At 48.2% G+C, this 27,367-nt stretch overlaps 2 protein-coding genes across 2 annotated transcripts; both read left to right on the forward strand.

The window, feature by feature from the left end:
- Positions 1–1,325: 1,325 nt before the first annotated feature.
- pik3c2b (phosphatidylinositol-4-phosphate 3-kinase, catalytic subunit type 2 beta) lies at positions 1,326–22,722 on the forward strand. The gene is made up of 33 exons (XM_044123029.1): positions 1,326–1,464; positions 5,641–6,481; positions 7,420–7,520; positions 7,873–8,033; positions 8,219–8,339; positions 9,046–9,157; positions 9,487–9,566; positions 9,642–9,705; positions 9,806–9,952; positions 10,022–10,055; positions 10,127–10,322; positions 10,537–10,659; positions 12,570–12,737; positions 12,929–13,043; positions 13,127–13,269; positions 13,422–13,610; positions 13,704–13,797; positions 13,949–14,043; positions 14,281–14,461; positions 14,674–14,781; positions 15,310–15,402; positions 15,478–15,607; positions 15,753–15,889; positions 15,971–16,140; positions 16,215–16,371; positions 17,937–18,046; positions 18,912–19,107; positions 19,601–19,725; positions 19,802–19,919; positions 20,491–20,566; positions 20,653–20,759; positions 21,465–21,593; positions 21,683–22,722. The coding sequence occupies exons 2-33, from the start codon at positions 5,663–5,665 to the stop codon at positions 21,872–21,874; spliced, it is 4,791 nt and encodes a 1,596-aa protein (XP_043978964.1). The 5' UTR covers positions 1,326–1,464; positions 5,641–5,662; the 3' UTR covers positions 21,875–22,722.
- On the forward strand, positions 22,553–26,983 carry LOC122834524 (protein phosphatase 1 regulatory subunit 15B). Its single transcript, XM_044123030.1, has 3 exons — positions 22,553–22,641; positions 22,905–24,957; positions 25,689–26,983. The coding sequence occupies exons 2-3, from the start codon at positions 23,554–23,556 to the stop codon at positions 25,890–25,892; spliced, it is 1,608 nt and encodes a 535-aa protein (XP_043978965.1). The 5' UTR covers positions 22,553–22,641; positions 22,905–23,553; the 3' UTR covers positions 25,893–26,983.
- The last annotated feature ends 384 nt before the right edge of the window (positions 26,984–27,367 follow it).

Here is a 27,367-nt window from a genome sequence, read left to right on the forward strand (position 1 = left end):
TGGGACCACACCGGTTCTGCGTTCAGAACAAGCATCCAGAGGCGGTTCTGATCCAGATCCAAACTGTTGGTGGTTTATAACCTGACATGAGTTCTGCTTCTCTGCTCAAAGAAAAGCTGAAATCTGGACTATCCAGAACATTTGGTTCTGTTAAGACCAGATTCTTAATCAGAACCATGTGTAAACTGGACCTGCAAAATAAAAGGAACCAACTATGATTTGGATCAGAACCAGTTATGGAAGCAGCTTTTCCTGAGATGAAACACAGAACCGGGTCGAGGTGATCAGAACCAGGAAATGTTCTTCCCTCCGTCCTGCCTGACAGGAAGAGAACGGCTCTGTTCAGGCTGGTTCTGGAAGAACCGGTTCTGTTCCGCTGCAGGTCCAGACACAACCTGAGGAAACCAGGGCTCTGAGAAATCCCGTGTCAGGTTCTGCTGGTTCTGGACGGAGTCTCTAAAGAAAAAACGGCAGAAAGTTCGATTAGCATGAACTAAAACTGGAGTTCGGTCCAAATCTAAGGTTCGGGTTGCTGAAAAACTGAAACAACAGAACTGAAACTGATTCTGGATTTTTCTGGATAATAAAAATATTTTCCCAGAAGTTTCTGAATCACAAATAACTTCCTGTGAGCCGGTTCTGACCCGGTTCAGGTGGGAATGAAGCCGCTCTCTGCAGTGATGAGATTAACTGACCTTCATCTGTTTTCTCCATACACCGAATATCTAAAGAATTGGGTCTGACCGGAAGAGCTTTTATCTTGACACAATTAATTCCAGAGCAGCTCAAACGGGGCATCCTGTCTGTTTCTGGTTTGATTTTGATATTTTTAAAAGAAACTCTGTTACTATAAAAATGATCCATAAACAAACGATTCTTCATATTTGATTCATTTTTATTTTGATTAAAGTTTTGTTATACTTTTCGTTCCATCTAGTTTTATAATTTTTATATGACCTTAATAAATCTGTCGTTAGTTTCCAGGAAATAATATATTTAAATGACATATAGGGATAAAAATTCATTTATCCATCCGTCAGCGATCCACTTTATTCTGAAAGGTAAACCGGAACCTCCTTGGTATATATTAATAGAAAACCCTGCAACTGTACAGCAGGATTGTGCCTAACCTTTATTGTGAAAGGTAAACCAGAAGCACAGTGTGTATTAGTGTGTATTGACAGCCCAGCTCCGCAGCTGCCTAGCAGCCCTCGCCCCGCGGTCCGCACCTCTTTCTCCGTGTGTCAGAACCGGGCAGAACCCCCTGCAGCGGGCCTTGTTGCTTACCCAGAGACAGGAGCCGGAGCCCGGGCAGCGGCTGGGCTGTTCTCCGGTCTGCATGAGAGGAGAACCGGACGCAGCGGTGACTGCTGACCGTTACTCCGCCTGGATCGATGTGATTCCTGGAGGAAAGTAAAGATGGCAGCCGCTGGCCCCTCCCGGGCCCGGTAGTTTCACGGACAGGTAAGACTGTGCACCTGTCGGTATGGCCCCCAGGTTCTGCGACCAACACGGCCGGGTCCGGTCCATTCATCAGAACTCTCACCCACCGGGCCAGACAGACTGGAAGAGTTTAAAATTTCAGCCAAACTCCATTTACAAAAATGACATTTAAAAATGTTCCGGTATCTCTATGAGACCAGACTGCGGTTCGGTCACCATTACGTTCGAGGTTCCGATGGCTCGGCTCCTTTAATAGATTCGGTTCCGAAATGATTAACATCCAAGGTTCGTTTAGGGTCTGGATCTGAGAAAAAAGTTTTGTTATCTACAGAAAAGCTAAAATCAGTCCGGTCCAAACTGTGAGTGGGATTCATATGACGTCACAGAAAATGGGGGATTAGTTTGGTCTTCAGGTGTTCTGCTGGTGAGAAGCTCAGGTGAAGTGTGTGTGTGTCTGAATGAAGTCTGGTTGGACGGTCTCAGCTCGTATCTCACCTGACCTGTTGCTCTGAGTCTGCGCAGACAAGCCGACTCGCCTGGCTCAGCGTGCAGCAGGTGAACGTCTTCAGCTGAGTGAAACCGGTTTGAGGAACTCTGTGGTTCTCCAGCGGTTCCTCACAGACAGGCTGCGGATCAAGCCACTGATGTCAGCAGATGAAGCTTTCCCGGAAAGCCCTGCGGGTCCGGCTGAACGTCTGTCTTGGTTCTGGAATCCAGAACCTCCTGGTTCTTCTGGAATCCAGAACCTCCTGGTTCTGCCGTGAGGGTCCTGTTGCTCCTGCATGCTGTTCTGCAGCTGCTGTGATGACATCATGACAGGAAGTCACAGCTGGCTGAGCTTCCCCTGTAAGCCTGCAGAGCCACACAGTTCTTTCCGTCAGAACCATGAGCAAATTCTGGATCTGATTCCTTCCCGGAACCGATACGTTGTCAAAACTGATTGAATCCTGTGAGGACTGGTCTTTGACTGGACCAGGGGTGGACACTCCTGGTCCTGGAGGACCGGTCTCCTGCAACCTTTAGATGTGTCTCTACTTCAACACACCTGAGTCCAATAATGAGGTCATCAGCAGAACTCAGGAGAACCCGACTGCACTGAGGAGGAGATCCAGCTGTTGGGTTCAGGTTGTTGGACCAGAGAGACTCTAAGAGCTGCAGGACACCGGACCTCCAGAACCAGGAGGTCCTGGAGGACATTCTAGTGCACTAGAATGTCCTCCAGGACTTTGAGTCTTTCCTTTTTCAGTTATTCTTTCGTAGATCTGCTGCAGCCCAGATCATCATCCCTCCACCACCGTGCCTGACAGTTAGTATCGGGTGTTGTGTTGACCTTTAACCTTTAACCGAGCTCTGGTGTTCAGAGATGTCTGACTCGGTTCTGCAGCTTCCACTCTTTGCTGGTCTCTACCTGGTTCTGAAGACGTTTAGTATCCAGTAACAGGAACTGGTTTCCAGTCTGAGCCTCAGGCTGTTTGTGGGTATCTGGCAGGGGTGGGGTTTGGCCCCGCCCCCTCTGATTGGGTCACCCTGTGACCTCGGTCATGTGACTCCGGCCCCAGCTCTTTGTTCCGAACCGTCCTCCCCCTCTGCTTCATTAAAAAGCCTTTTGTCTGATAGGGGGTTCACACAGACTGGTCGCTCTCTCTTCTTCTCCTGATCTGTCGTCTCTTGCTCAGATCAGCATCAGTGGTGTTCAAATGTGGTGGAACCAGCTGATTCAGTCAGACAACCCAACATAACCTCAATAATATTCATTTTATTCATTTTTAACCTGAAAAACAGAAGTATTGAAACCAAAAGCTGTTTAAAAACCCCATCATGTCAGACGCACACCAGCTTCTCTTTCTGTTTTTCTTTGAGTTCACTTCCTGGTTCTGATTCCCAGCATGTCAAAGCTCCTCACTAAACAAACAGGTTTCATTCACTCCCAGACACCAGGCAGCACATCAGTTCAGTTTGGACAGTTTTCCATCTAAGGAAGCCCAGCAAACTGCATCAGCTCTATTTACAGCAGTCCTTCATTCTGAGCATGCACATAGCGACAGTAGAGAGGAAAACTCTGCTTTAACAGGAAGAAACCTCCAGCAGAACCAGTCTTTCCTTTTTCAGTTATTCTTTAGATCTGCTGCAGCCCAGATCATCATCCCTCCACCACCGTGCCTGCACAGTTAGTTAACGGTGTTGTGTTGACCTTTAACCTGTAAACATGACTCCATTAGTGCATCATTTCTACCGGATTTTCACAATATATCAGCTACTACAATGGACAGAGGAAATAACAAGTTCATGTCATCATCTGGGAGGAGGTTACTGGTTTCTCAGTCACAAGCTGGTTGCAAACCTGAGGCCAGCAGGTGTCAGTCGGTCAGTTATGGTAGATCTGAAATTTGGTTTGATGACCTCAATATGAGAAGCTACAGACTGATAAGAGGAACCAAAGAGCTCTGTTATGGTAAAGAAGCCATTTGTTTGTTAAAATTTTATGAAATATATTTGTTCTACGTGTAATTAGTCCAACCTTTAGAAACTACAGCCTGTAATGAGCCACAGCAAAGGTAAACAAAAGCACTTGTCAGTATCAACCGCCTCGCTGATTTAAAACGAGCAAAGATTACGTTAAAAACATAACATCCAGTCCGTTACCATATCAAGTTTCCAGGCTTGATATTTATTTCTGGATTATTAATCAGCGCTTCCCTGAACACAGCGATGGTTGATTTACTAGCTGTACTTTGTGCTAGAGAGGCTAACACGAGTAACAATTTAGTCCAAAGCCCTTTCTGCTAAAATAAAATCTTTAGTGTGTGTCAATTACAGCACACATTGCATATTGATCTGTCAGACAGGCTTCATCTAAGGTGTAGAAGTTGTATCAGAACTGCTATTATGCTGTACTTAGCTAACGAGAAGCGTGTGTTTGTGAGACGGCCACCCACGTGACACGTGAGAATGTGCATCAGCCAATATAACCTGTAGGAGCCAGCAGTGAACCAATAGACACGTTGCAGCGTGATGTCACGCATGCTAGGTCCCGCCCCCAGCTTCCCAGTGGAAGGTGAACGTCACTGGTTTTAGCTGTTATCCTGTCAATATAACACACTAAATCTTTAATGTATGTGTGATATATAAAAGAAAAATGGACTCAGAGCTTTGCTACTATAACAAGGTCAAGAAAATGTTTTTATTCAAAAAATAGCGAGGGAGAGGGAAGTAGGTTAGTTATGCTAGCTTGACTTTCACAGCCCAACATAACCTCAATAAGGTTATCAGGTTAACCTTATTGAGGTAAATATTTTCTTAATTTTCTTGATCTTGCTTCTTTTATCAGGTGTGCATGTTCCAAAATGGCCGCCTTGGTTGTAATGGAGAAGGTATGTTTGCACTAATATTAAGAGTTGATATAACTAGTGGTGAGGACAGCAGACAAACAAGGATCTTAGTGTAAGAGTGACAATTGGAGTTCTGAAAATGTAAAATGTTTTGGAAATGTTTTATTTTGAAAGGCTCCCCGGATGGGGGAGAGGAGAGGAGCGAACGGCCGATGGAACAGCGGAAAATAAACTAAATGTTCGACACTGAGAAAGAGCTCAATAGTTTCTGTGGACTATTCTACAATGGGTGACCACAGTATCTGGACACCCACGAGTCTTACATTAGCTCTGCTAATGCTAAACTGTTAAACACATAAGAAAAATGAGAGGAAGCTAATGCTAACCACGACGATGACTGTTTCTCCAGCGTGTAAATTGCTACATGTTATTACTTTAACGTTGTATGAATAATAAAACAGTTCGTCCAAATTGTGAAAATGAAAAACATTTAAACAATAATTCACTTAAAATGCTTAGAAGCGAAATTCAAGTTGATGATGGGAAACGTAAAAAGCATCTGAATTGAGCAGTGAATAAGATACTTTTTTCTGCAAGCGAGTTCAGGAATCTGTAGTGAATGTAGTTTTGTTACTCCGCCTCCAAGAGGACGGCAACTTTCAAAATGAAAATGAGTCAAAAGAATAAAAACATGCTACTCAACAAATGTACTAAAATGTAACTTATTTACATCATAACTGAATAAATCTAGTATTTGTAGGTATGAAAAGCTGATGCTAACATTTGATGTTTGAAAGGTTTTTACAGTAATAAGCCTCATCAGAGTGATGTTAATAACCCAGATTATCTTCTGACGTCTCCCCGTCAGATCTGCTCCCACCGCATCCGCCATGTCTGCGCCCCAGACCCAGAAGGAGGGCAGCGAGGCGGGCTGGGGCGCTCTGGAGGCTCTGGGTCTCAGCCAGAGGGAGCTGGTTCTGGCCGAGGCGCTGCAGATGGAGTACGACGCTCTATCCAGACTCAAACAGGACAAGACCGGAACCGGGACCGGGTCTGCCCTCCCAGAACCCGGCGCTCCCAGCCAGACAGGCCTAAAGACTCCAGATACTTCCACACCGGGACAGAACCTCCTTGCCCCCTCAGAGGACCTGCTGCTGGACCTCTCTGAACCCGACTCCTCCCCCAACCAGCCGGGGGGGTCCCAGTTCCCACTGCCCCTCCCACCCAGACCAGCGCCTCCTGCTGGGGTCTTCATGAAGGAGACACCCTACATCCTGGACAGTCCTGAGCTCAGGAAGTTCTCTGGTTCTGGTGACTCGGTTGGACCCAGCTTAGGGTTCCTCTCTAAAGGCTCGGCCCTGCCTGACGACATTCCCCCCGCCGTGCCGCCCAGGCACCCCCTTCCCCCTCCGTCAGGGTCAGAGCTGCCCCTGCTGCCCCCCCGGCCCTCCACCCGGGACGTTAACCTGTTCCACCCTGGGGGCGACCAGCTGAAGGTGACCTCAGCGGAGCTGAACTATGACCTCATCAACGACTCGCTGGCCAGACTCAACGAGGGTCGACCGGCACCGGTGGCCCGCTGTGCCAACGGGGACCAATCAGGGAAGCCCGTGTCCCGCAGTAAGACCCTCCCCCCACAGGTGCCTCCCAGGACCTACACACCTGCAGCGAAGAGCAGCAAGAACCAGCGCAGGGTTTCCGCTGACCCGGTAAGAACCTGGATCAATCTGGTTGATTGGCTGCAGAATCAACCAGACTTCCTGTCTGTATGAACCGGACTTCCTGTCTATATTTGGGTCGAAGCTGCAGCTGCTTCAGGTCTAAACCAGGCCCAGAGTTCTGGTTCTGTCATGTTTCTCAGAAAGAACGTTGCATTTCCTCCCAGTTCATGTTCCCCTCCAGTTGAACACCAGTCAGACCAGTTTATCCAGCAGAGCGTCCCCACAGCAGGAATATTTACTAAACTTGAGCTCAACCCACAACCCAGTTCTGTCAGTCAGAACTCAGTTCTGCCCCCTGTTGGAGAAAAGTCTCATCACACCTCAGATGATGGTCATCCTGCCTTCTGATTGGTTGAAACGAGGCAGAGCTTCAGCAGGAAGTTACATCACTGAACTGTTTATTTATGGCAGCTGGCAGTCTGATGGGTTTATAAAATTATTTGAACATATTTGATTTCTGATTGTTTTTCTCACTTTTTTTTCTAAAAGAAAAGTAAGAAAATTACTAATGATATAAACTATTTATAAGAAATGGCTTTCATTTGAATAATTTCTGTTTACTTACGAGAATATAGTCATAATATTATAAGACTAATAATGTAATTTTACCATAAAAAAGCCTTACAATTATCAGAAAAATGTTATTTTCAATCTGATATTTCCTTCTCAATTTATGTGATTTTTTTTTTCTTCCAATACACAATTGTTTCAAACCGTTAACAGATAAATTTGCAAGAGTTCTTCTGTTTAGTTTTTATTTTTAATGTTGGAATTGTCATAAAATAGCGATTTAATTCTGTGCGTGATGGAGCACTGGTGGAAAACAAATCCAGATTCTCTAAAAAATTTGTCTGTGCTCTGATTGGCTGCTGGGTGTCTGTGTTCTGATAGGCTGACAGATATTGTGTGCTCTGATTGGCTGACAGGTGCGTCTGGGCTCCAGGACCAACGGGTTTGGATACGAACTGTTCCAGGTGTCGGAGGAGAGAGACGAGGAAGTGGCAGCGTTCTGTCACATGCTGGATGTGTGAGTGGCTCCTCCCCTTCCTGTGTAACTCCCCAGTAACAACTCAGACCAGGGTGTCCAAAGTTAGCATGAACTATTTTAATTAATCAAATAAAATTATCAATACAACAATTAAAAGCAGATTTGGCTGCAGCAAGGTGGACTTGGACTAGGCCTGAAACGATTAAACAGAGTAATCGATTATTGAAATAATCTTTAATTAATTTAGTAATTGATTAATTGTTAACTAGAGGATATGGACTCAAAAGGTGTGTGTGTGCGTGTGTGTGTGTGTGTGCGTGTGTGCGTGTGTGCGTGTGTGCGTGTGTGCGTGTGTGTGTGTGTGCGTGTGTGCGTGTGTGTGTGTGTGCAGGCTGCGCTCAGCGTACCCCAGCAGCAACCGTTCTAGGAATGCCGGCTTCGTGTGGTCGCCGTCGGTCGGCCATGATGAGCTGCACCAGGCTCTGGGCGTGGCCGTCAAGGTGACGGTGGCTTGCGAGGCATTCAGGGAACCTCTGACCTTCACATGCGACGGTAAGAAGCCGGGTAGTACCAACCGGACGGGTTCTGGAGTGAAGGAACTGGACGGTGAGGGAACCGTCTGAGCAGCTAAACGAGAGTTTCCATGGTTACGCTGGTTGTTTGCATGATGATTTGCTTTGTGAGCCGGTTCTGTCTGGTTCTATCGGAGCCTAACCGGATCGGTCTGTGTGTCTCAGGCTCGTCCACGGTGGACCTGCTGATCTACCAGACGCTGTGCTACACTCAGGACCAACTGGACCACCTGGACGTGGACGACTACCTGCTGAAGGTCTGCGGACATGAGGAGTACCTCAGCAAGTAAGAACCGGATCGGTACCGCTGGTTCTGGAGGTCCAGCAGCTGGTTCTGGTGCTAAAAGGAAGATCTGGTTCTGTGGTTTGTGGTAAAACTACGTGGATCTTCTGTCAGCCTACAAAGCTGGAACTGAAACCGACTCCAGAGAACCAGAACCGCCCTGGGCTCAGACGATCAGAACCACAGCAGCAGAGGGATAACATGACTTCGTCAGGTTAAAGGTCATGAAACAACCTGGTACTTCCTGGACATCCGGCTGCTCCCATATGGGATTCCTGTTCTGGTTCCGGTCGCCTCAGAGCAGGAACACAGACACACACACACGCAGCTGTCTGCCGCTGAATGTGTGGAAGTGTGTGTGTGAGAGATAAGAGCAGCTGAACTTCCTGCTCTGAAACAGTAACTCATGGAGAACCATTTACTGATCCGGGCCGGTTTCTCTGAGGACCCGGTTTCTCTGAGGACCCGGTTTCTCTGAGGACCCGGTTTCTCTGAGGACCCGGGCCGGAATCCGGGAAATTTTTCGTTAAGTTTTGATTTTGAGGAGACCATGACAACAGAGATCACAGGAAATTGAAGGAAAAACCCAAATATTGCAAACTGAATAAAACTGATGCTATCCCTTTCTCTGTCTCCACCTGTCCCTCTGTCTGTCCTTCTGTCCGTCCTTCTGTCCGTCCTTCTGTCTGTCCCTCTGTCCGTCCTTCAGCTCTCAGACTCTGGCCGGTCTGGAGTTTGTCCAACAGTGTCTGAAGTTTGACTGGGACATTCGGCTGTTTCTCACCAAGAGATCTGCTGTCAACACCAAGCTGGCTCGCACGGTACACACACACACACACACACACACACACACACACGCTTTGTTCTAAGAGAAAAAGAAACAATCAGCTGAGAGGCTGCAGGAACTCTCTGTGGTTCTGAACAAACGCCGGGTTCTGGGAAACAAACCAGGTCACACATTCTGCTTCTGTCATTTAAAAATGACCCGGTTTCAGAGCGGAACACCGCCCCCTGCAGGTGAGCTGCAGGTACTGAGCTGACCAACCCTGTAGCTCTGTCCCAACCAATCAGATCTCAGATCCACTGAAACCAGGAAGTGAACCGCTGACTATTTGAGCCAATCAGAGACAGAGACTTATTGTCCTTCCAGAAGGAAGACGATGACACGCCGTCCTCCATGAACCACTGCATCCTACTGCAGGAGCGTCCCATTAAACAGACGGTCACCAGGTGAGGGGCGGGGCCTGGCCACAGAGCTCTGATTGGTCGATCTCTGTTAACAAGCGTGTCCATGTGTTTGACCAGGGAGGCTCTGACTCTGCTGCTGGACACTTTTCACAACGAGGCCGAGTCCTTCCTGCTGTCAGAGGTGACCTGTATACACATATTTAAAGATAAAAATAACCAGGAGTTACACACACTCACACACACACACACACACACCCTCTTATTTGTGTCGCTCTCTGAAGGTGGAGCTGCTCCTGCATGTGGAGCGCCTCGTCCAATCAGTGAAGGCGCTCTGCAGCTCACTGGCTGCCGTGGAAACGCCGGATGTGACGGCGGCCCTGAACCAGCTCCCAGCATGCCCCTGTCGCCTGCAGCCCAAGGTTTTGAAGGTGAGCGGTTCTGAGGTTCTGAGGTTCTGTAGCAGACACTCAGAAGTTTAACGTCTTCCTGTTTCCCAGGATGCATCAGTGCTGTCGCTGCGTGAGAACAGAGGTACGAACAGAACCAGTGATCCGGTTAGTTCCTGCAGCAGAACCTCTTTCACCTCTCCTCTCCTCCTGCAGAGTTGGTGGTGGAGAAGCTGACGGCGGCCATCTTGGACCTGGTGGAGCTGTACTGCAGCACGTTTAACGCCAACTTCCACACGGCGGCGCAGAGCCGGAGCGGCACGGTGCCGGTCCAGGAGGCCGGGCTCGTCACCAACGTGCTGTCCTTCAACGTGTATGCTGCCCATCGCGTCCCCATCACCTGGGCAACCAGGTACGGCGGCTCGCTGGGTTGCATCAGGTTTCCTGTAGCTCGGTCGGTTCTGCAGCTGTTGGGTCGGTTCTGTTCAACCATAGAAAGATGAAATGTTCTCTGACCGGATCAGAGATAATTCTGAGCATTAAACATTTTTTGAAAATGTGTGCATAGTACACTTCCTCATGATCGCCTCATGACATCATGTGTGTTCTGCTCTCTCATTGGTCAGCTACGAGGGTTTCTTCCTGTCCTGCTCTCTGACTCATGGAGGGGCGGAGCTCTGCGCGCCGCAGCACACCAGCAAACAGGGCGTCAGTAAATACCTGTTCCACCTGGTGGTGTGGGACCAGAGGTACGCACCTGAGCCGTGACATCACAGCCTCACGTGGTCCAGGTTCTGTTGGCTGGTTTAAATCTGATTGGGTCACACATCCCAGTTAGTTGAATCTTCACACTTCAGGGTTACTTGAGGTGTACCACAGGGCCGTGTGCTTGGCCACTTCGCTCTTCTATGCGGTGCTGCTGCCAGTCTCGGCCAGGATTCTCTTGTAAAACAGATTTTTAATTTCAACTAGAAATTAAAAATCTGGAGAGAAATTAGAAACTAGAAATCAGGCCGTTCAATAATCAGACAACGGCCTGATTATTGAAGTAATCAAACAAAGAACATCACAGAGCAGTAATTAAGCTAAAACTCTACAAATGTCAACATTTGCTTCTTTGTCTGTAATTATGTTTTACCTAAAACTCTTCAAATTGTATTTTTAGCTTCATCTGGTTCAGATTCTGTCCAAAGAAAATTACATTAAGTATCTTTTGCTGTCCAATTAAATTCAAATTCAAAAACTGTTTTTTAATTCCAGAGGGAAACTAAATGTTGTTGTAGCTCATTAAGATTCAAAGAGCCATTGAAGATGAAAACATGAGATATTAATGAAAACTGGAGCGTTTTCGTTCTGTGAAGAGATTTGTTGATTCAGAACCAAGATGGTTTCTACAGATGAAGGCAGAATGAGGAAAGTTTCTGTTGGACACATTGATGGGATCCAGAATCAGCTGTTAAAATGTCCTTAAAAAGCAGCAAACAGTTATTAGAAGCTGCTGGAGCCTCAAGGTGGAGGATCCTCCAGAGGCTTGAACCGACTATTGGGCCCCTAACCAGAACTCACAGGCAGAACCGGTCCCAGTGGGCCCAGTCGGTCCTGGAGATTCATTTTCAAACAGACTTGTTCACTGATGACTGCTGGACAACCCTGGATGGTCCAGATGGACGCAGTAATGGATCAGTGGTGGACGACCACCATGACCCAACACGGCTGGTGGAGTCATGCTGTGGGCCGACATCATGGAGAGAGAGAGAGAGAGCTGGTCGGCCCCTTCAGAGTCCATGAAGGTGTGAAAATGACCTCAGCAAAGTATCTGGACTTTCTGACTGATCACTTTCTGTCTTGGTTCAGAAAGAGTCGAACCTTCAGCAGTAAAATCATCTTCATCATGATGATGAACCATCTGATGCTGAAGGAAAACCACTGAGTCATCGGCTGCTATGGGCAGAAACTCATGGTGAGGTCACCATCCTCCTCTGACCTCTGACCCCAACCCTACTGAGAACCTCTGGACTTTCCTCCAGCAGAAGATCTGAATCCAGTTCAGATCAACCAGCAGCTCTGGAAGGTTTTCTGACGTCCTGCAGAGAAATTCAACTGAAACTTTCCACAAACTCAAAGTTAAAGGATGAAGAATTGTTCTGATACCAGAGAAGGTTCTGTTAACATGGAACCGGTTCTGTTAACATGGAACCGGTTCTGTTAACATGGAACCGGTTCTGTTAAGATGTTTCTGATTGAAATAGATTTCATTTCAGTACGTGATGCTGCACATTCACAGAATGACCGTCTGCAGTTCTTTATAATCCATAAAATGTTTAGAAAATCTGAAGAATAATGTGGAACAGTTTGAGTTTTTAATTTTGAAACAAATCCTGTTGTCATGGGGAACTTTGTTCAGTAAAATCTGATTTATACTGTAAAAGTTCATGACTTGAAAATTATACTGACCATCATTTGCATTGAACATTTAGGAAAATCTGAGAAAGAATCACTTGGATAATAATTTGGAACATGGTGTAGATTCATATGCCTCCAGTTGGTAAAATCATCAGATATCAAGATGTCTGCCGTTATGCTGATGATACTCAGATATATCTTTCCATTAGTCCTTCAGTTTAACCTCTGACCTCTCCCTAACCCCCTCACCCCTCAGGGTATGTTTCCCAGTGGAGATTACCCAGCTGCCCCGGGAGTCCCAGCTCACGGTGACGCTGTACGCCAGCCCTCTACCGCCCCCCGGAGGAGCCGAGGAGAAGAGCAAGCAGCGACGCAGCACGGAGCCTCTGGGCTGGGTCACCATGCCGCTCTTCAACTTCAGACAGTGAGTCACATGAAGCTCTTCTGATTGGTCAACCAGGTTCACATGTAATGTTAGCTCCCTGTTTGGTTCTGTTGGGCCCGTCACCATGGAAACGGGCATTTAGACTGAAGGGACACTCAGTAAATCTACCTGCTGATGGCAGGTGGAGGTGTGTGCGCTGATGAGTGTGTGTTTAATGTGTGTGTGTGCAGTGTGCTAACGTGCGGCAGGAAGTTGCTGGGTCTTTGGCCATCAACCCCAGGGAGGAGCGGAAACGCCAGAACCAGTTCTCCCAACTTCAGCCAGCCGGACAGCGTCATCCTGCAGGTGAGAACCACACCTGGACAGGTGAAGACCTTCCTCCTGATGATGTAGCCAGACGGCGTGATGCCTCACCTGTGTGTTCCCAGGTGGACTTCCCCACCTCCTCCTTTGAAGTGGTCTTCAGCACGCCGCCCCCTGCTGACTTCTGTCCTCAGTACGACTTCAGCAGGCTGGACACGATCAGCCAGATCCAGCTGCAGGACGTCCTGCAGAAGAAGGCCTTCCACTGGTCAGACTCACACTGATACTGATGCTGTGTGTGTCAGTGTGTGTGTGTCAGTGTGTGTGTGTCAGTGTGTGTGTTGTATTATAATCTTATTCCTGTATTATTGACATGTTTTCATGTTATTCCTGTGTTTTTTCCCTGTTTCCTGTCTGCAGGCTGACGGCGGACGACAAGCGGCTGCTGTGGGAGAAGAAGGCCTTCTGCCAGTCGGAAAGCGCAGCGCTGCCTCTGGTTCTGGCCAGCGCCCCCTGCTGGCAGTGGGCGTGTCTGCCGGAAATCTACGCCCTGCTGCGGCAGTGGGCATGTCTGGGTTACCTGGACGCTCTGGGGCTGCTGCACGCATCGTACGCTCTCACCTGAACGGAGGAGACGCAGTCTGTCGCCCAGGTGAGCTCACCTGACTCTAATAGTTTCCTGTGTTTTTTCTCTCTCTCCAGGTTTCCGGATCAGGAGCTGAGGAGGACGGCGGTCCAGTGGATGGACTCCATATCGGACCCAGAGCTGCTGGACTTTCTACCTCAGCTGGTTCAGGTAGCGCCTCTCACCTGTCCTGTGTCCTAACAAACTGAGCATGCTCAATCTGGAGTTCTGTATTCGGGAAAAGTCAGGAATATGAAACCAGAACCTGTTAGCAGCCGGTACCAGCCGGTCCTCCTCTCCGCCGGCTCTGTTTGTGTTTCAGGCTCTGAAGTACGAGTGCTACCTGGACAGCTCTCTGGTCCGCTTCCTCCTACGGAGAGCCATCGGGGACATTCGCATTGCTCACTACTTGTTCTGGTGAGCTGCAGCTTCTCTCAAACCTCCAACCAGTTCTGCTGGTTCTGGTTCAGTACCGAGCCCACTAGCCCACACTAGCTCTCTGCTTGATGCCTTCTGGGTGCAGAAACATAGTCAGAGTGACACCTCCTCCCTCATAGACAGTCTCTGGTCAGAGCGATCGATCAGCTGCTGATTGGTCAGTTATTGATCCTCCAGAAGTTAGCCGCTGTGATTCCGTCTCTGTTTCCACGTCAGGCTGCTGAAGGACAACCTGCAGGACAGCCAGTTCAGCGCTCGCTATCAGCACCTGCTGGCCGCCCTGCTGTGCTGCGTGGGCCGAGCTCTGAGGGACGAGTTTGACCGGCAGTGCTGGCTCGTCTCCATCCTCACCAAGGTGGCCCAGAAGGTCCGGGACGCCACGCCCTCCAGCCGACAGGTGAAGAAGACTCTGCGTTTATTACGTCGTCACAGAAAAGAGAATCCTGCTGTGAAATATAACTGATGGTTTTAGATTAGTTTATTGTAACCGTAGCCAGGAGATGATGATGTAGTTATTGTTTGGTCAGTGTTCAAAGTATCTGATTAGCTGCAGGAACAAACTGTCCAGCAGGGGGCAGCAGATCCTGAACTGGTTCTGTTTCTGTTCAGAGTGTCCTGAGAGAGAGTCTGGATGAGATGAAGCAGTTCTTCTCAGTAAACAGCTGCTGCAGGTTACCTCTGAACCCAGCGCTGCTCGTCTCACGAATCAACATCCAGGTAACTGCAGACTGACACACACCTGCAGACTGACACACACCTGCAGACTGACACACACCTGCAGACTGACACACACCTGCAGACTGAAGCTGGGACCAGGACGTCGTCTGAAATGTCCCAGTTTCCTGAAGCAATAAAGCTGCTTCCCTCCTGATGGTTCAGTCCTCGGTTGGAATACTGCAACATTTGTTTCATTTCCAGCTGCTGCGGTTCTCTTTCTCACTGCACAGTGCAGGGCATTCTGGGTAAATCCAACCAAAGCTAACGTGTTAGCCTAGCACTAGCAGCAGAAATGTCTCCTGGTCTTCAGCCAAAGACTAAAGAGAAATCCTCCAACACTAAAATCTGACGCCTCCATCTTGTTTCCATCTGGTGAAGAAGGAAGTTGCTCTCAGTGTCTTTAGAGGTTTTTGTGTAATTTCCTTCAGTGGTTGTTGGTGCAGCGCCCCCACAGGCCAGGAGGGGAACAGGTTGGTGAAAGGGTTTGGTTGGTTTGATCTGCAAATCTTTCTTCTCTTTCTGTTTCAGTCTTGTTCCTTCTTCAATTCCAACGCCGTTCCTCTGAAACTGTCCTTCCAGAACCTGGACCCCCGCGGAGACAACATCAATGTCATCTTCAAGGTCTTGCCTGGCTGCTTCCACAGATAAGCCCACACCTGAGCGCCTGTGAGGACTGACGTCTCCCTCTGTTTGCAGTCAGGAGACGACCTGCGACAGGACATGCTGACCCTGCAGATGATCCGCATCATGAACAAGATCTGGATCCAGGAGGGGCTGGACATGAGGATGGTCATCTTCAAATGCTTCTCCACAGGCAGAGGACGAGGTGAGGCAACAGGTGCACACCTGGTCAGCAGGAGGAGAAGAGGGGAAGTGGGCAGTGTACAGTCACAGAGGACAGTTAGACAGTTGAAACCTGTTTGAGTTACGTCTCTCCAGGTGTGACAGACTGGTGTGTTACCTGTCTCCAGGTATGGTGGAGATGATTCCTCACTCTGACACCTTGAGGAAGATCCAGGTGGAACATGGAGTCACAGGATCCTTCAAGGACCGAACGCTGGCCGACTGGCTGCAGAAGCACAACCCGACTGACGAGCAGTACGACAAGGTAACACTTCCTTTTACTTAGGCTTTTACTCTGAAGGTCCCCAGCTGGAACAGGAAGTTGGACTAACACCCTTTCTGTCAGGCGGTGGAGAACTTCATCTACTCGTGCGCCGGCTGCTGCGTGGCGACCTACATCCTGGGGATCTGTGACCGCCACAACGACAACATCATGCTGAAGACGAGCGGCCACATGTTCCACATCGACTTTGGGAAGTTCCTGGGACACGCCCAGATGTTCGGCAACATCAAGCGGTGAGATGCCGGCGGTGTCGTCTTTCAGGAGAACACCTGATTACCGACGCTCATCATCATGGCTGCCTCTGCAGGGACCGCGCCCCCTTCGTCTTCACCTCCGACATGGCGTACGTCATCAACGGGGGAGACAAACCCTCCAGCCGTTTCCACGAGTTCGTTGACCTGTGCTGCGAGGCGTACAACCTGATCCGCAAACACACACACCTGTTCCTCAACCTGCTGGGCCTGGTGAGAACACACACACCTCCGATCCGACGCTACCAACCGGTTCTGAAATCACACACTAGCGACCCAAACAGTGGACCCTGTGGCACTCTGGGTCAGTGACGTGCGGTGAGGTTCATAGCTGGTGAGGCACTGACGTCATCAGAATCAGATTTGCAAATAGATGCATAGATTGACAGCAGTTTACAGGTTATGTTTCACTTCTGCATCCTTACTCATACAAACTGTAGCTCACAAAACACACATTTCCTTAAAAAACAAAATAAAATAATCCATGTCGAAAGTCGGGATAAGCGAGAGGAAAAAAATCACTATCTCTATTATAATCTATCGCTGCACTTGACTTGCTTCCCGAATCGTTTAGCCTAGCTCGCTGTCACTTACTCGGCAGTTGAGGAGTGAACAAGACGAACGTCTGGGATCTTGAGCGCCCCCTGCCATGAGGCAAGAGAACTGCCTGCCTCACCTCGAACCTGTTCTCTGCCGTTTATAATCGCTCATTACACGAAACACGTTACACAAACACAGTTGGTGACAAAAAGCACTGTACATTATATACATAAGCTAAATTATTGGAAATAAGTTCACATATTAAATTTGTTTAAACCATTTTATTGACGCCGTACAGCAACATGCTCTCTCCGCTTAGCAGCCAGCGCAGAGCCAGGGGTTGCGCAATCCAAGGTGAGGCAGAGCTCGCTGCTGCCTCACCGGCATCGCTTCCAAGCATTTGAATGGGAAAATAAGAAAATTCAGCGATTTTGAACAAATAAAAATCGAAATTGGTGAAGCTACATGAAAAATAAATATTTTTTAGTACAAACCACCGGATGAATATAACAATTTAAATTACTTTATGATTATATATTTTCTTTCTTTCCATGATGGCTGGTGAGGCACTGCCTCACCTGCCTCCCCTGACCGCACGTCACTGCTCTGGGTAATCAGTCTGCTGAAGGTTTATCATCGAAGAATCTGGAGACAGATGTCAGGTTGAAGCTTCTTCGGGGGCCACTAGATTTTTGTATTTTTCTTTTTAATTATAATCACAAAAATCTACTTTTTATTTTTGTTTTTACTCGACAAAAATAAAATGTTTTTTTGAAGTAAATGAGTTTTTGTTGACAAGAAATACATAAATCATACATGTTAAGCTAAAAATGTCTTGCAGAAAAAAAAATTCTGATTGATCAAGATATATATTTTTGTCTGCGTGTCTCACTCCTGCTTTATTTTGCTAAGTTTGTTAAATGGGCATCCCTGAGTCTGCATCGCATCCTGAACACTGGAGGCTTTACATTTCCTGTTTCAAGTTCCTGTTTTGAACAGCTTGGCATCAGTGAAAATTTCACCTATCATTGTTTTTAGATGCATCAAACTGATTGAACTGACAAATTCAAATATAGGCTATTCTTGAATTCTGATCAATCATCCCGAGGGCCGTAAAAGGGCCCCGGGCCGCGGTTTGGTCATCCCTACTGTAATGCAGAGATTTTTGAGAGCTGTGGGTGGAATAGGCCTCCAGTTTTCTGCTGATCCAGAAGCTTTAGCAGCGTTTCTGCTTGCAGATGCTCTCCTGTGGGATTCCTGAACTGTCGGATCTGGACGATCTGAAATACGTCTACGACGCTCTGAGGCCTCATGAGTCGGAGGCTGATGCCACCACCTACTTCACCAGGTACGCCTCCACCTGAGCACAAGGGGCAGGCGGGCCCATACCATATTTGGAAACTATTTAGGACTATTTCACTCCTGAAATGAAGAGGGCGCTATCATCCATGGTCTCCCGTTTTTATTTTCTTTTGAAATCTGATATTTCTTAGCATGTTTTTGAATTTCTCTCTTATTTACTTCAGCACAGCTCACAATTCTTAACACATTCTGTAGCTTTCTACTTCTAAAGCTGTCTCTTATTTGTATCCTTTGGGTTCTGCTACTGCCTCTAGTGGCATGGGGGTGGTAACACAACTAACATCAAAACATCACTAAATCTGAATCTTTATTAATTCCAGCAGTATTGGCACCATGGAGTATAAATTCTCTAATAAAATAATTAAATGACATAAACAAAACCTTAAAGTGATCCAGTTCCTCTCGATGGCCAACTTGTTGACATTGTGACTCATTTTAAACACATCGGGTTCATTCCTGGACTGTCTGCTCAACTTTACTGAAAATATTGACTATATTTTTAAGAAATGCTCACAGAGACAAAAACATTAAATGCTTTAGTAGAGTTTATTACTTACTGTAAGTAGCAGTTTGGTTACAATATCTGATAACAGCCATCATATTCTGACTTTCTATGATTATTATGGAAATATAATATCAGATATTTTTTATTTTTTGGTCAGCTTCTTCATTCTTTTCTCTTTGTTTTGCGTTTGTTTGCCCCCTTGTGTAACTTATGTTTTTGGCTTAGCATAGCGTTAAAATGCAACAGCGCCTCCTACGGTCACAGCTATGGTGTAACACATGGTTGGGCTGATGAACAGGTTTGGATCTCTGTGACCTCTGACCCTCGGCGATGTCCCCTCCTCCAGGCTGATTGAGTCCAGTCTGGGCAGCGTCGCCACCAAGCTGAACTTCTTCATCCATAACCTGGCCCAGATGAAGTTCGCCTCGTCGGAGGACCGACCCGTGCTGTCCTTTGCTCCCCGGATCCACACGGCGAGGAGCGACGGCGTCATCAAGAACCTCTACATCTGCAGACACATCCGCTCCGCCAATAAGGGCTACGTGAGTATGGAGGCGCTGGGACGGGACGCTGCGGGTCTGAGCGCCAGGCACTCACTCTAACTTAGTTTTATTTTGTCATGACTTCGTGTCTAATTGTCTAATTCAGGTAGTTTTGATTAGTTTTTAGATTGTGTTAGTATTTATTAGTTCTTATTAGTTAAATATTGTTTAGATTTTATTAGTTATAGTTATGCCTGTCATGATAATAAATGTTACTGGATGATAAATCGTCCCAGAAGTTACTGTGATAAATAATAATGTTGTTTTGAGTTTTCCAGTCATATAACAGTAATGGCATAATAATTAAGGAACACATTATCAAAGATCAATAAACTATAATCCATTGAACATTTAATACTGGAACTGGAAGATATTTTAAATATCCAAAATAAATAAATAAAACAACAAATAAAATGAATCATGATGTCCGACGCGGCGCCGCCTGTTAGGGTTACCCTACCCTAACCCTGATGGTCTCTCTCTGGGCCTCCAGGCGTTTGTGGTGAAAGTGGAGCGTGACGCTCAGCAGGAGGCGCAGCTGGTTCAGAGGACCTTCGAGGAGTTCCAGGAACTTCACAGCAAACTGCGGCTCGTCTTCCCCTCCTCCAAGCTTCCCAGGTACCCTCTGGGCCCCGCTAGGCCCCGCTAACCCAGCTGGGTTAAAGGTTCTAACTGTCATCTTGGCCCCGCCCAGTTTCCCCAGCCGCTTTGTGATTGGCCGTTCCCGAAGCGAGGCGACGGCGGACCGGAGGAAAGACGAGCTGAACGGCTACGTGTGGCACCTGATCCACGCGGCGCCGGAGGTGGCTCAGGTGGGTCGGGACTGCAGGCCAGGCGGTTGTAATAATGCTTCACATAATTTTATATTTCAGCAAAATCTTTCATATTTGGATCATAACTAACACTGAAACAAAAAATTAATCTTAAAAATCAGTGGGAGCTAAAGATGTTGATCATTACAGTTGACGGCTAACAGACTGGTTTCTGCTTTTGCTTCATATTATCACTTCAAAGTTGTATGAATATTATGACCAAAGTCAAAAACTTATGAGACAGAAAGTTCATCCGAGTCATGAAAAGGGATTAGAGTTTATAGCAACAGTTGGTTTAAAAGGCTCAGAAAGCGGCAGCCATCTTTAAAAATGGCTGTCATCCTGAAATTGAAGTGATGTTTCTGCTCTCATTCACACCTGAAGGATTTTTACAGAAACATGCTGCAGTGTGAAGAAAGTGGCTCCATGTCAGAGTGGGTGTGAGCGTCCTATCAGGCCGCAGCAGATGTTCTGTTTATCTGTGGAGGTTCTGCAGGGTTCTGGTGGACCCGTCAGCCGGATCTCTGCTGTCACACATCATGTGTGTGTGTGTGTGTGTGTGTGTTTTCAGTGTGATCTGGTCTACACCTTCTTCCACCCTCTGTCCAGAGACGAACGAACCGCAGGAGGCAGCAGCAAACCTGCAGGTACGTTTTCCCTGACAGCTTCAGGATTGGACGGATCCATGTGGTCACCATGGTAACAGACACTTCCTGCTGCGTGTGCATTGCAGAGGTATTGTGGTCTCCAGCTGCAGGAACGGAGCTCGGAGAGGTCAAGCTGTCCATTTCCTACAAGAACGATAAGCTGTTGATCATGGTGATCCACATCAGAGGCCTGGTCAGTACCACACCCAGGTTCTGATTTCAGGTTCTGTTGGGTCCTGATGAAGACTTTAAGTGTCAAGTAATGCGTGGCTGGACCCATAGAAATCATCTTAACTGATATTTTTGGGATTTTTCAAGATGGCCACCATGTTTGTCATGGGAAAATTATTTTTAGTCAATTTTTGGACTAAGATTTCCAATTAGATGAATGTGTCTGGTGTCAAATCTCAATAGGAATCATTTACGTTTAACTGAGTGACATTTTCAAAAATAATGGAGAATTTATGTAAAAATGGCTGAAGTTATTGCCAGCTGACCAAAGAATTAGGTTCACTCACCTCTAATTCACTAAGCAAGAATCCTAACTTCACCAACACCAAACAACAAAAAACTGTACAGTTAAAACAAAATAAAATTAGCACAAACCAGTACTGAACTGCTAAACACATAAAAAGTTAGCACAAGTTAATACAAATAAACATCAGAAATCAGCACAAGCTGGACATAAAAAACTGTGCAACCCAACACTAAAGCACTAAAGGTAACCCTAACCCAAACAGCAAAAGATGAAAGAATTAGCACAAGCTAATGCTAAAGTGCTAACTATAGAAAAAATTGGTAGAGGTGTTCCTTGCTCATGATTGGCTGCAGACGGGCCTGCTATCAGGCCTGAAACCTGGACTGATCCGGCCCGGTTCTGATGTGTCTCTCCGTGCAGCTGCCCCTCCAGGACGGCACCGACCCGGACCCGTACGTGAAGCTCTACCTGCTGCCGGACCCCCAGAAGACGGGCAAGAGGAAGACCAAGGCAGCGCGGCGCACCTGTAACCCCACCTACAACGAGATGGTGAGGCACACTTCCTGTCCCGCCCAGGGGACCATCAGGAACCAGTAGCATCAACCTGGCTCTGTGTGTGTGTGTGTGTGTGGCCACAGCTGGTGTACGACCGGATCCCGCAGGGGGACCTGGACCAGAGGGTGATCCACCTGAGGGTTCTGAGCGACGGATCCTTCTGGGAGAACACGCTGCTGGGGGAGACCTTCATCCCCCTGACCAAGCTCGTCCCGGGTCAGCACTGGATCGACTGGCACCGCCTGGTTCGGACCGGCTCAGACTCCGCCCACTGACAGACGGGGTGTCCTTTCAAAATAAAAGCTACTGTAGATTTGAGGACTGTGGCAGTTTTCTATCAAGAACATTTGAGATGACTTCATGTCAGTTTGAAGCTGGACTACAATTATGGATCTGCTGCTCTTGAGTGGTTCTGGTTCCGCTCAGAACTGTAGAATAACGAGCTGGACTTTTAACAGAGAACATGCAGGAACTGGGAGCATTTCTCTAGGAAACAAGCTGGTGAATGACTGAAATGGTTCAGTGTCGAAGGGTTCGGACCCTCTGAGGTCAGCAGAAGTTCTGCTGGTTCTGGACCGTTTTATGGCCTTCTGGGACGATTTCTCTGTTTTAGCGCTGTAGACCAGATGAATGTGGCAGCTGCAGGACTGGGACTCCAGCTGGCAGGGAAAGTGTGATTGGGCGTTCCTCAGCTCTAAGCTCTGATTGGCTGAAGCTGCCTGTGACCCCGGCCCCTGGATGAACAAGCTCTGCTTCCAGCTGTGGGTTTCCCAGCTCAAAGCAAACAGTTAGCAGGTTGCTGTGCCTGTTACCATGACAACTGAAGCTATCAGTGTAACCATGTGACCCTCCATAAACAGGAGACATACTTTTAGAATGAATTGTACTCATGGTTTTATAAAGAACCTGGTAAATGTGAGGGCAATGTGGCTCCACCCCTTACCTTGTTCGATCAGTAGAAGCCCCGCCCACCGAATATTCCAGTGAGCAGCTTCCGGCCTGCAGCCTCCGCTTGATCAAACTGAACCTTGAACATAAAAATGTGAGAAGTTTCTTTACCTGGATTTTCTTAATTATTATTATTATTTGCACTAAAAACAATAAACTTGAAGTGAAAAGTGAATCTATGTTTTTTTTATCCTGATTCATCTGGAAATGTTTTCAGTCATAAATGTTGAATTACAGATCAGAGTCCGTCCAGTCTGTAGCAGGAAGTAACGTTTACCCGAACAGAACCTTTTAACTGGGTTTATCCTCCTACCTGTACCTCTGTAACATTAAACCTGTTACCTTTGACCTTTATAGGGTACTCAAGCTCATCAGCACGTGGCACTCCCACACCTTCCAGTGCTTTATGCAACGCAATGGCGCTGAGGCATCTGCCGCGCGGTAGCGCGCCGCGCATGCCGCTTACCGGAAAAGGAAGGGACGGTCGGCGGACTTTCTGATGAAATCTCTCGCCGGAGAGGCAGATAGACAACTGAACTACCCGGCGGCTTCACCTCCCTGCTGGACGGATATCGAGCAGTATTACCAACCGGAGGACAGAAGTGACATCTACAGCGGGGGAAGGTGTTCAAATGAACGAGTTTTAAAGGGTTTCTCCGCGGGAAACCAACCGTCAGTTAGCTGCTTGTGCTAAGCAAGCGTACTAACTAGCTTTGCGTGCTAACTAGCTTAGCCTCCCGCGGCTCTTCGCAGTCGGAACCGAACAAAATGGATTTCTTCCGCTGTTTAGACAGAAACCAGTCGCCGTTTCATGGATCCAACATGTCCTGCCTGGCTCTGTATTTCAACTCAGGTTCCACACGGAAGAAGTCCCAGCACCATTTCGAGTCTGACGCCGGTTTTCTGGAGGATACTTTCTGGTTTCCGCACAGCCTCGCAGGTTTCTAAATGTGTGACAGCTGTCAGATTAGCAGCTGGCCTGTTTACTACCCTTTAACAAGACAACATGTTCAGAAACTTTTACACTGAAGGACGTTTATCTGACGGCCAGAGCGCTCCTTCATCTGCCACTTTCAGCGTCGCCTCGGTGGAATTTGACAGCCAGGAAAGCTCGTGGATCGGCCTCCTATCGAGGCCCGCGCTGTCGCTGCTGCGGAAGGTTCGGCGGTGGAGCGCGGCTCCCGCGGAGCTCAGCAACAGCTTCATCGGTGAGGAAAGGGAGATTTTACGGCAGCTGAATGAAATAATTCCGCATCATCTCAACTTGACGCAGTGTCCACATGACGGAGCAGCCGGCCAGCTGGAGCCGGGGCTCGCCGGCTCTGTGCCCTGGCTGAGCGCGGTGCCGGTGCGGCATGTCGGAACGGAGCTCCAGCCGCAGGTCGGGTTCTTCTCCGTCCGGGCGCTGTTGGGCTCCCACGATGCCGCTGGAGGGAAGGCCTGGTCGGTGAGCCCCGCCGGGCAGAGCGGGTCGTGGTGGGGCAGCTTTCTGCGGAGGGGGGACATCCAAGAGGAGGGAGCAGAGTCCCAAACACACCGCCCCCCCGAGCCAGAAAGCTCTGGACCCCCCCAGCAGCTCAACAATGCAGACACAGTCCAGAACATGGCAACTCGGCCCGGACCCGAACAAGACCAGGGCTACCACAGCCTGGAGGAGGAGCTGACCCAGCGGGGTGCCAGGACCCCCCCAAAAGAGGATCAGCAGCCTCAGATGGAGCCGGTTCCAGAAGAACCAGAAGCGGAGGAGGTTCTGTCAGCGCCTCAGTGTGGAAACAAATCCATCGCCTTCATCATGGGGCTGCCCTGCAGCGACGATGACAGCAGCCAGTCCGAGTCTGGCTCTGATGATGATGATGATGATGATGATGACGGGTTTGACAGCGAAGGTTCCTCAGATCTAACCTCTGATGAAGATGAGGATGATGAGTCGTCGGACTCGGACAGCGAACCCGACCGGGACTCAGAGCGTCTCTGGAGCTCCTTTAGCCGGAGCGTTGACCCCTACAACCCGCAGAGTTTCACCGCTTCGCTGCACACGGGCCGCTGCCCTCTGGCTGACCACGCTGCCCCCCAGGCTGACCCTGTGCCCTCCCACGCTGCCTCATCACCCCCCTCCAGCCAGGACACCTGGGACGACTCGGCATCGGCCAGCGAGGCAGATGAGGCGGAGAGCCTCCGCCTGCTGAGCTCCTTCAGCAGCTCCTCTGACCCCTACAGCCCCCTGAACTTCCAGGCTCCGCTCAGGACTCGAGGGCCCACCGGGCCCCCCTCCAGAAGCAGGAGCAGAACCAGCTCACAGACCAGCCACCAGAACCTGGAGGCGCCGCCCGAGTACAAGAGGGAGGAGGCTGAGGAGAGGCTGGACAGCGGCTTTGCTGAGGCCGCTGCCTCCAACCGGAGCACCAAGAAGGTCAGATACCTCACTTCCTGTCCAGGACCGCTCACTAACTCTGTGCAACTCTGGTGTCCAAAGTTTTTGCACAGAGGGCCAAAATCAGAGTTAAACTCTCAGGGCCACAAGTTGTGTTTTTTCAGTTACAATAATTTTACGGTAAATATAAAGCTCTCATGTGACGTCACAGTTCTGGGACAATCGCAGACATCTTGGTTCTGTGATTGTCAACCAGAACCTGAACTCAAACACCAAAAATAGAATTAAAGATCCATGTTGATCATTTGTGAAGGTTTGTAGATATTTAGCTGCTCATGTCAGATCCTGATAAATATCAGAGCATTTCCTCATTAAAACAAAATTTTTCTTTAAAACAAGAGATTTTATTTCTAATTGGACCCGGCCCGACTTTACCAGAACCGGGTTAAAATGTCTCCAAACGACGATCCGGTTACATTTCTTTACATCAGAACCGCCCCTCACAGTCACACAGTAGGTTCAGCAGAGGTCCAGACTATTGGGTTAGAATTGCAGGTTAAAGGTTCTGGTTCTGGTTGTTTACTGATGTGGCACCAGGACGCAGTGTTCGGACCTCTACTGGGTTCAGCTTCATGTTTAGGCCCAGAATGTCTCGAGTTTCTGCAGGGGGGCTGAGCGGATCAGTTCTGGTTCTGTTCTGCAGCAATCCATCAGCCTAAATGATTCATTGATTGTGATCCATTCAGTGACCTCTGACCCTGCCCCCCCAGGTCCGGTTCTGTGACGAGGTGGAGGAGTTCTTCGCCAGCTGTGGTGAGGAGGAGGACCGGCGCGGCCCGTGGGAGGAGCTGGCTCGGGACCGCTGCCGGTTCCGGCGCCGCTGTCAGGAAGTGGAGCGCAGCATTGGGTTCTGCCTGGCGCCAGCGCACCGCTGCCGGGTCTACCAGGGACTCTCCGCCCCCTTTGACTCCTGACCCGGGCCCGGTTCCGACCCAGTTCTGGTGTGCAGGTCGGACCTCGAATAGCTGCTGCTTTCACCAAATCACTACAGAGCCAGTCAGGACCCGGCATTCAGCCCTGTTACCTGCTGGTTTTGGTTCCGCTGGTTCTGCTCTGACCAGCGGGTCCAACGTTTGAAGGAATATTTTGACTTTATTAAAAATCAGTCTGTTGCCAATTAAAAGTTTATTTTAAGGATTTGGGCTCCAATTAAAGCCTGAGCAGGTGTGTTAACGAGCTGCTTAACGAGGGGCGGAGCCAGTTGGTCCCATTAAAGCTGAAGAAGAGTCAGTGTTCTGGTGCTGCTTGGCATCGCTGAGGTGTTAAACGTCCAGCAGGAGGCGCTCATTGTTCAGACAGGTCCTATCCAGTTCTGGTTCTGATTCAGTCCGGTTCCAGTCTTAGGTCCGGTCTGGTTCTGTCTGTGGAAGATGATGTGAGGTGATGAAGGTGTGTTCCCGCTCTCCAAGCGGCCCTGAAGGCAGCAGCAGAACCTGCACTTTGGGTTTAGTTTCCATAGCAACCACCAGCCGCTGCCTTCAAGGTCTGAGAAAGTGTGGGAATTCTAACAATATTTTGATTCAAACTGAATTTCGTTCTCAAAGTTCTGAATCCTAAATGTATTTTAATCAGTTTAACTCCAGGCTCACTGGTAACCAGTGGATCCAGTCCGGTTCTGACTGGTTCTGGAGGCTCATCTGATGATCGGTTTGATTATTAAACTCCACAGGTGTTTGTTGTTAAGTCATTATTATTTTTAGAGCGACTGGATCTGCAGGACACTGAGAGGTAGAGTCACCTGCAGTGGTCTCCTGGTACGTTCACTGACCCGCAGCTGAATGGGACGTTTAGCAGATCTAAGTACAGGAAGGAGAATCTGCTCCATCATGTTCAGGACTGAAAATATTAATCAGAGTGAATCTCCCGGTTTGATCAGGATCTTTGGTGTTATTTTAATCAGAGGAAGGTTTTATTTTTCTAACTCTTAGTTTGATTGGAGCTCACTGATTCTGCTTCTTCATCTCCGCCCAGATAACAATGAGCTAATAAATAATCGTTGATCAAAACTGGAGTCCTGTCTTATGTCTGCTGGATGCTGCGTTGCATTCAGGTTACCTGGGAACTCATGTGCCGTTCAACAATTTACCGGAAAAATTAACAGATTTTTATTCTTTAAGTCCGAAATATTTTATTTCTGCTGCGTCTATCAACATAATTTATTTTACATTTAGACGTTTTATGTTTAACAAGGCGCACATTTAATTAACCAATCATCTAGCCCCGTAAGGATCGAGATCGATGCCATTGTTTATTACTCATTCTGCTGATTTTGGGGCGCAAGACGTAACCGGCAGCTTCCGGTTTAGTATTTTCAAAATAAAAGCTCCTCCAGATTAAATACATAGAACGGACATATTTAATTATTTCTTGCGCGGCCCGGTACCAATTG

Source organism: Gambusia affinis, linkage group LG07 (assembly GCF_019740435.1).
Source record: "Gambusia affinis linkage group LG07, SWU_Gaff_1.0, whole genome shotgun sequence".
NCBI lineage: Eukaryota > Metazoa > Chordata > Actinopteri > Cyprinodontiformes > Poeciliidae > Gambusia > Gambusia affinis.

Coding starts and splice junctions, on each gene's coding strand:
- pik3c2b (XM_044123029.1), top strand. CDS start 5,663: ATGTCTGCGCCCCAGACCCAGAAGGAGGGCAGCGAGGCGGGCTGGGGC. Junction 6,482..7,419: donor GCAGGGTTTCCGCTGACCCG/GTAAGAACCTGG, acceptor ATTGGCTGACAG/GTGCGTCTGGGCTCCAGGAC. Junction 18,047..18,911: donor GCCACCACCTACTTCACCAG/GTACGCCTCCAC, acceptor CCCCTCCTCCAG/GCTGATTGAGTCCAGTCTGG.
- LOC122834524 (XM_044123030.1), top strand. CDS start 23,554: ATGTTCAGAAACTTTTACACTGAAGGACGTTTATCTGACGGCCAGAGC. Junction 24,958..25,688: donor CCAACCGGAGCACCAAGAAG/GTCAGATACCTC, acceptor CTGCCCCCCCAG/GTCCGGTTCTGTGACGAGGT.